Genomic DNA, 9,033 nt, shown 5'->3' with positions numbered 1-9,033 from the left:
ATGACGTATCCCATTACATTTATAAATCATACATCTTCATTCGCTTTTCCTGATGTTTTCAAACGAACCCGATAATATCGTAGAAGTCGGATTTAAAATGCAGAACAATAAATGCTCGACTTCTGTATTGCACTCGCACACATCAGACCCGTAATTTTAATAAATAACACATAATTGTAGTACATCTTAATTATATAGTTTCAATGATACGGAAACTATTTATTGAACCACAAGTACTCATTTTAAATGACAGAACTACACTTGACCACAAGACTCCTTAACATTGTCCCCGTCAGTGACAGTAACGTCATTTAGGGAGGTTTATCTTCTAAGTCCGAGAGCAATCTTTAAGCAAATAACAAGGATTTCAGTGGCAACACGGAGATATTGCTGAAAGGTCCCAAAAGTGCAGCGTGTAACCTACCCCATGCAAATTCACATTAACTGAGCTGGAGCTCCCGGCCGCTCTACGTCAATGGAAGCAGCTGAGAGTCACGTGACGAGATGTTGCCAACATGGCGGCGCAGTGCTGAGGTAGCAGCTCCGTACACCTTCACTCTCCTTGTGGAGTTTTAATTCATGCCGTTTAACCGTCTCGGAGCGTGGGATTCCGTTGGCAATGGCGATCTGAAGCACGGAAAGCAATGCAACAGAAGGAGGAAAGCAGCAAAACCAAGAGCATGTTTTTGTCCCGGGCTTTAGAGAAAATCCTGTCCGATAAGGAGGTGAAGCGAGCTCAGCACAGTCAGCTAAGGAAAGCCTGTCAGGTAGCACTAGGTAAATAACCATTAAGTTTATGAGTTTGTTTTATTTTTTTCTAATGCTTCTGAGCCATAACCGGTCTTGAATGAAGGTGTTAATAAAGATTTTCACATGGGGAGCGCATCCTGTGTGCTAAAGAAAGGGGTAAAAGCCGAGGGCCTATCCGGTTGTGGGTAGCTAAACTGCATCCAATTTTAAGAAGACTCGTTTTAAAGGACTGGAATCTTTTCAGATGAGCATCTGATGAAAGCTTGATTATGACTTGAAATCAAAACGTGTTTACATCGATACTTACACTTAGTGTCTTTGTAATAAACTCTATTAAAACGAGAGTTTACAACTCTCCTGAACGAAACTGACAGCGAATAGATTATTTAAGGAGTTTAGTTGACTCGTATAAGATGACGAGTTAAAATGGGGTTGGTTATTCAGCAATCGCCGTGTCTCGAGTGGCCATTTCATTTGTTGGATCTCCGGTGGCAGGCAGGTAACCGATTCTTCAGCCGTGAACTGTATCCGAGTCATTAATTCTTTATGGCGCTGGTGAAACGTGGCGCTTCCTATTATTAACCGAAGGGATGGCGTGTTTATGACAATCGTGTAGGCGGAAAATTACGTTGCAGTCCGTGCATTCCTGTAAACACAACCTACTGAATGAACTTATCCGCTGGGGCCTCGAACACGGTGTATTGGGAGTTAAGGTGTTTGGAATTCCAGTTTCACATCACAGCACATCAGTGACTCCACTTCCTTCTCCGTAGGAGGCGAGGCCGACTCTCACAGTACAGGTGTACTCGCTCAAAAGGTGAGACGAGGCAGTACTGTGATTGACAGCTGAGCTTTGAGCTTCTTCTGCAGTCCCGAGAGACTTTTACACGCCTCCTCCAGCAATCTGCACACGAGCACGGATGCTAACCGTCATGTATTCCCTTCCCAGGAAATTTGATCTTTTATATGTTGTTACATTAAAAGAAAAAAAACAGACGACAGCTTTCGTGCTGTTACCCATTGCTCTGTGTTTACATCTACGCGTTTGTAGTAGACATCGTGTAGGTTTTGTATCTGGCATTTAACCCAGTGAAATTACGCGGAAACAAACCATTGATTCGCAGCTATTTCGAAAATATGATGCGTAATACTTCTTAAAAATGAGAGCGAATTGTGGTCTGTAAATATCAAGGCATGGTTTTTGCTTCATTCTTTTTTTATTACTAAGATCTTGGAATTCTTGCGTGTTTTCTGGTCACCCGTCTTTGCTGCTTTACTAGAACTTCAACCAGTTGTGTAGCTTTCGGATCTTAAAAGCTTGATGTCAGTTCTCACATTAGATGCCTCCAAATTACATTGGCGACTAAGCTGCAATGGAGACCTGTCGTGCTCAAATTTAATTTTTTGATGTCAGCAAAGTGCAAAGTCTGAAAATTAACAAAATCCGCTGTTGCGTGAATCACCCCTGAATAGATTCCCGATAGAAACGCAAAAAGTAGTTTAATGTGAATTGTCCAGATTAATGCAGCTTGAAAGCAAAGTTTTCTTTGGTACTTGATGTAGATTGATTTTGTCTCACAAAGAAAAATTTAATGGAAAGAAGAATCATATTTCTAAATTATTACCATTTTTGGAAATCAGGAGCTAGGAGCTAAACATGTATAAGAATCATTGGTCATTTCATGGTTTTGCTATAGAAGCCTTCTTCATTCGTCATTGAAGCTGCTCATGTTTTAACAGACAGAAGCTAACAGAGCCAGACAACTATTGTGTAAATGTACTGAAATACTTCAGGAGTGCTCCTCAGGATTCAGTGCACAGGTTATGTATGAGATAAAGGTTTGTTCTTTGGGGTCTGACTCTGACGTTACTCTTTCCAATTTACCTGGGTAATTTAGATTCTGCTGTGGTTAATAAACAGGTCAGGCCCGCAGATGAAAGCAAAAGAGGGGATTATCAAGCCCTGAAGAGTAGAGGCAGCAGATGGAATTCTAAAAGGAAGAATTTTAAGGAAAGAAATGAAAGTATAAATTAAGCATTCTGTATATTAAAGCAGATGTCAAGTAAAAATAGATTTCAAGTGCATTGGATGAAAGCAGTGATGATTTTGTTCTCTCCTGCTGGTTTAATTTAGCTCTTAGTTTGTGCTTGCTTTTTCCATTTAAGACCTTAATAGTCTGATATCTCAACACGTCACTCCCCTCTTATCCCCTGTTGGTTCACTGCTTACTACTAAGTTGGTAATTTATCTCCAGTAAAGTAGGGCTGGGCCCCTGAGCAGCCAATAGCAAAGCAGGCTTGCTAGTGAGCTAAATACTTAAAACAGGAGATCCTTGTTTACGCAAAGGGTTGTGGGTTTCCACTGTCCGGCTGTGAGGTTGATGTCAATACCCTGACTTCTTTCAGCAAACAGCTGGGTGAGATGTGTAGATCAGTTGGCTACTAGCATCTGTGCAGGCTGGATGGCCAATGAGTGTTGCAATGATGCTCAGGTCATGAGAGGTGTGGGTTACATTAGGTGTATCCTGTCTACAATGTCTGTGTCAGTGTCCTGTCTGTCCTGCCTGTATTTGCATTGTGGACCAGGAGGAACGGTATTTCATTTCACTGTATACTTGTATATGGCTGGAATGGCAAATAAACTTAAACTTGATTAGGTGTGTGGTTCCCTTATATAAAAAGGTCACCGTGTGTCCTCTTGTTTGAACAGCATGGTGGAAATAAGCAGTGAAATTGGTGTGGGGATGGGTGACCATGGGTGGTTATGGTGACATGGTCTTTACAGAGCCTCGCACCAAACCAGTCCTTCCAGTTTGTCTGTTCTGGCTGCTCTGTGGCTCTCGGACGAGTAGGAAGTGGCTTGCTGGCGTCGTTCACTTTTTGCACTATTCCAGTTCACCTGATAGTCTTCTGCTCTCAGCAGAGGAAGGGGAAAATTCAGATGACTAGAAACCGTCACTTCTGTCTGGTAATGTTCCTTTTCCCAAACATCATCCCCGAAACAGCATTCACTCCCTCACACCACGATAGTGTGCTAGTCAGTCTAATGTCCCAACTTCCAGTGCCTTGGGTTTACAGTAATACCTTCCAGAAAATTAAATTGTGTTTTTTTTCCTGTGACGGTAGATAAAGAAAGGAACAAAGATGGGCAGAAGGAATGGTATCAAGGCAAAATGCCACCAGGGCCCTTCCCTGCGTGTACCTCTATTGCCACTGAATGAGATACCTGCAGTCTGTCAATTCCCGAATGTTTGTTTAATCAGACATAAAGAAGCAGTCATGAATTGGCCATCCATTTCAATCCTTCTGAAGTATTACTGAAGTATGGTGAATCAAGGGAGGGAATTTAGTTCCAACAAACATGTTCTGCAAAGAAAACATGTAGGATATGGTTTTAGTTCAACAACATTTTGAACTTTTCCTCCCCAGTGGAAAGCAGACATGCAGCAATATTTTTATAAAACTCCCAGAAGGCCTTGGGGGAGGGGAGGGGGCTGGACTTTAAGCTCTGCAGACCAGATCAAACGATTGATACTCAGTTGCTCAGATAAGTAATCAGGCCTTAGCAAATATAAAAGAACACACCACACACACATCACACACACAAGTTCAACTGTAATACTAGAAGTCAGTAAAGGAAAAGGTAAAGTCCAATGGGGAAAGACATGGCATTAAAAAGTCTGTCAGCACAGCGCAGTTATGATTTCCCATTAGTATTTCATTTATTATAGAAATGAGTGGAGCAAATCTGATTCTCATCTCAAGCCTGAGAGCTGGCAGATTGCTCTAATGTGGGTGTTATCCGAATCCAGGAAGTAAAAAAAACATTTTTTGTGTAACTTACAGGTCAGAATCAAAAAGGTTACTGTATACAATTATGTGAAGAGTTCCTTTACTCACTTGTCACCCTGAATTCGTTTTTTTTTAATTATCTTACCTAACAGGGTGGCATGGTGTTGCAGTAGTTAGTTTCTGCCTGGGGGGCACTGGTTTCAATTCCCAGGGTGCTGTCTGTGTGGCGTTTTGTATGTTTTTCTCTTGTTTGTGTGGGTTTCCTCCCACACTCCAAAGTCATGCTGCTGGTGGGTTAATTGGCTTCTGAGAAAATTGGCCCTGGTGTGAGTGTGATTTTTGTTATTGAACCAAAGGGTCAGATTTTCGGTACTCTACTGCCTTTGTACAAAGAATGGTTGTTGGTTAGTTGCTTGCGCAAGATATTCAATGTGGATTTAAATCCATATATATATATATTTTAAATTAGACTGCTTTACTGAATACGATTAATTCCAGTCTCTTTGTGACGCTGATTGTGGTCATCAAAGCGAGGCTTTTAATTCTCCAAGCAGTGTCTGTGTAGGTCCTTCTGGGACACGTTTTGTGGTCCAAGAAAAGCTTTTTTATCATTTTCAAGTGCAGTAATAAAGCAAGGAAGCAATAAATAAAGCATTCTCTGTGGAAGAAGAACAATTTGATTACATTGGAATGAATCCCCGTGATTTTTGTATCCCGAAAGCAGATGCCTTGTTTTGTGAGTTTTCGATTCTGTGCGCTCTGTCACTGTGGAAAACGTGACAAGATTGCTTATTCTCCTCCTTTTCTTTACAGATGAAATCAAAGCAGAACTGGAAAAACAAAGGTATGTCATTTTTGGACATTGAAATGCTATTTTTGTAACCAATTACGCTTGAATTCGAAATAATTTCAGTGCCCTGGTCCTTTCGTTTCTGTTTCCAGCCATTGTTAAGCGCAAGCAGGTCGCGTGCTTTTTTAAGACGCTTTTTAGAGCATATAATTCTAGTAGAATGCACTACAGAAAGGATTTCTGTAATGTCTATTGATGCTCACTCTAGCTTTCAGATCTGACCACAAGTGTTCAGATTTTTATGTGCATTATAGCCATGCTCTTGACTGGCCATCCAGGTGCCTGGGGGCAGAACTGTTTTTCACAACAAAGCCACACCTGGTGTGTTGTTCCCTGATTTAAGACTGGCTGGAGGTGCCAGACAGTGGTCGTGGGTACACCACGGTGCTGGCCTTGAGAGCATCAAAGAGCATCGTGTACTTCTGGGTGTCCATGGACTGGTTGATAGATTTCACTGCCTAGTTTTTTTCAATGCATTTGCCATCAGATTGTGTCTGGTTCGATGCCCCAAAGGCACATTGTTTAAGATGATAAGGGTGGTATATTCACCTTTATCCAAGGATTTTAGTTGTCCAGGTGTAACTCTTCAAAATGGCTTGGGAGTTTAAAAGAAACATCCTGGTGTCGTAAGTGGGAATGCGGGCTCGGGCTTCATTTTTCCCTGTTCTCTCCTCAGGGATGGCAGTGTGGTTCCACCTAAAGCTAACTACATCGAAGCAGATAAGTATGTGCTGCCATTCGAGCTGGCCTGCCAATCGAAATCCCCACGTGTGGTCAGCACCTCCCTGGACTGCTTGCAGGTAGTGCCCAACGTCTCTCCTAAATCAGTTGACGTAGTTTTCATCTGTCATTTCCCCACCTAAGGGGCTTATAGCCATCTGAGAGAAAAAACTTGTACTTGCCGTGTTTGTTGACGATCTTTTGGTTGGGTTTGCGTTCTGATTGAACGATGTTTCGTTGTGATACAGGTCTTGTCAACTGCATTGTCACCCAGCTGAACATTTATAAGTCATTAACCCTACTTTCTCAGTCAGCCTCTTGGGGTCTTGAGGATACTAATAATAACAACACAATCGCATGTGACTTTTATAGTATTCTATCAACTGGGCTACGTGCTGATCTGAGACTCGAGTACAGTGGTGCAGAGCACGTATTGGAAAGTTACTTATAAAGACTCATGCATGTTTTTTAAAAATCTTTTTCTCTTACGAACTGCTATAAACCTTCTGTCTCTCCTCCTCCCCCTCTACAGAAGCTGATTGCTTATGGCCACATAACAGGCAATGCTCCTGACAGTGGGGCGCCAGGCAAACGCCTCATAGACCGGATTGTGGAAACTGTCTGTAACTGCTTCCAGGGGCCGCAGACAGATGAAGGGGTCCAGTTACAGATAATTAAGGTATTTCTGCTTAATTTTTCCTGTACTGCTTTACAGTATGTTCTTTCTAACACTGCTAGTTTCTTAAAGCAAATAGCTGAAAAATGTGTCATCACACATGGACACTTGCTGCTGCAGCTGCTTGTGAACTGTGTGATGAGTCGTCTTTTTTCATTGTTTACATGGGAATGTACGTTAATTAAAAGAGAGAGGGAGAGTTTCATGGTAACGGTACAGTATCCATAAATATCCATTAAAATGCCATAATATTAATTTAACATATGATTGTTGAACAAAAAAAACAATTCCCCAGATATCCAAAATTGGGGATGTAGTCTGTCCTGATTTCTACTTCTCCTGAGCTCAACTGTCGATTTCTGGAGTGTTTTGTCAACCCCCTTAGTATAAGTTAGCAGCTTTCTGGTGTTTTAACCACTAAACATGTCCATCAACAAACAGTGTCTCAGTATAGCCATCAGCGTGCTTTCTGAGCCATTGAGATAGTGCTCAGTACAAGAGAGATTTCCGTCTCATACGCAGTTGAAGTCTTTTTAAACACACTGGATTAATAAATAAATATATTTATTATTCCCAAATATTAATGTTGTGTCTGCCACCTCATGCCCACGCGAACAGGACGTTTTGTAGCGAGTGTTATTCCTTCTGCAGGCCCTTCTCACCACGGTGACGTCTCCCCACATCGAGATCCACGAAGGGACCATTTTGATGACCGTGCGGACGTGCTACAACATCTACCTGGCCAGTAAGAACCTCATCAACCAGACCACAGCCAAGGCCACGCTGACCCAGATGCTCAACGTCATCTTCGCCCGGATGGAGAGCCAGGCAGTGAGTCACCGTGCTGAGGCCCATGTGGCACGTTGCTGTCGTGCACCTTGCTTTGCAAGAAACCAACTATGCAGCTTGTGGCTCAGTAATACCTTGCCGTTTGTAAAGCACTTTTCATGTCCCAGGATCCTGAACCTTCACATACAGGGGTGTGTTCACTGGGTGGCACATTGGCACAGTGCTGGGGCCCAGGGTTCAGTTTTTGTGGTGCTATCTGTGTGGAGGTTTTATGTCTTCCATGTGTTCATATATGTTTCTTCTGGGTTTCCTCTCACAATTCAGAAATAGGAAAACTGGCCCTGCTGTGAGTGTGTATGTGTTTGTGTCTGTCTGCCCTGCGATGGACTGGCATCCCGTATATTCTGTATCCTGCCTTTTGCCCATTTCTTTGCCAAGCAGGTGGAGAATGGATGGATGGAAGGAGTGTGCATCATTTAAAAAAAATATTCTTTTCACCAATATCTTATGTGTAGTATAATTTACAAATTGTATACACTGTGCATGGTTTTTACGCTATGCACAACATAAGCTTTCGACTCGCGGGTTTGTATAGGAAAGGTTAACTCAGTGTTGTTTTGGTTGTGTTGCATACTTGTTACTATAATGTAATACAGTAGGGTCTCGACATCTGCAAATTTAACATTTGCGAATTTGCTTATTTGATTTGGTCTAGCCGTCTGGCTTAAAGCCAGAGCATTAGTACCTTAATTATCATATGAGAGAGAGTTTCTTATGTCTTTTGACCATATGTACTATATACTGTAGTACATTATGCGATGGACTTGGTTAACACTTAACTCTCCGCGGCACAGTGAAGTTGATTAATTTTTCATTCTCTATGGATTGGGATGCATCCCTGAAAAGCCGATGTTTGTTCTAATTAAATGGGATTTGTAATTTTCAAATGAAGATGCAGTGCAAACAGAAAGCAGTGTGTGCTAAGTGCTGACAAAAAAGCATTGAATCTTTAATATTTTCAAAAATGTTTGAAACAGCAGGAACCATGTCACCCTTGAGATCAATGACATTTCAATTTTAAGATTCTGAGACATGTACATGAAGCTGTATTGGCCAACGAGGAATAATTAAAAAAAAAACCTGCAGCCATAAATGCATCTAGTGTTCCACCTTAAACATGAAGGTGCTTTGATAAATTTGACATGCTTGTGTTAGCTATTTCATGCGAGATCTGCAGTTGAGTGGTTCTTGAAAGGCTGAGCCTTGTTACCATGAGATTGCCAGCACAAGCCTTGACTTTTACTTTTCGAGGTGTAACTAAAGGTATTTAGCATCAGAGTTATTAAAATATCTTCTGTTCAGGTCTGTGGTTGAGGTGTAAAGCTGAGCTCCAGTTGTAAGTGAGCCTACAGTAACAGTTGTTGATACAGAGTTGATGCTCTGCTCGTTTTAATGG

At 41.8% G+C, this 9,033-nt stretch overlaps 1 protein-coding gene across 1 annotated transcript in view; it reads left to right on the top strand.

Annotated features, from left to right (window-relative positions):
- Positions 1-486: 486 nt before the first annotated feature.
- LOC102688328 (ADP-ribosylation factor guanine nucleotide-exchange factor 2 (brefeldin A-inhibited)) overlaps positions 487-9,033 on the top strand; it is a 45,904-nt gene continuing 37,357 nt past the window's right edge. Inside the window, exons 1-5 of the mRNA XM_006639540.3 lie at positions 487-777; positions 5,356-5,386; positions 6,069-6,192; positions 6,645-6,791; positions 7,440-7,619. Of these exons, the coding sequence (XP_006639603.2) occupies positions 645-777; positions 5,356-5,386; positions 6,069-6,192; positions 6,645-6,791; positions 7,440-7,619 (615 nt within the window). The 5' untranslated portion in view covers positions 487-644. The remainder of the gene's footprint in view (positions 778-5,355; positions 5,387-6,068; positions 6,193-6,644; positions 6,792-7,439; positions 7,620-9,033) is intronic.

Source organism: Lepisosteus oculatus, chromosome 16 (assembly GCF_040954835.1).
Source record: "Lepisosteus oculatus isolate fLepOcu1 chromosome 16, fLepOcu1.hap2, whole genome shotgun sequence".
Lineage (NCBI taxonomy): Eukaryota > Metazoa > Chordata > Actinopteri > Semionotiformes > Lepisosteidae > Lepisosteus > Lepisosteus oculatus.
Note: the sequence above shows the minus strand (reverse complement) of the source record. Positions and strands in the feature narration are given on the sequence as shown.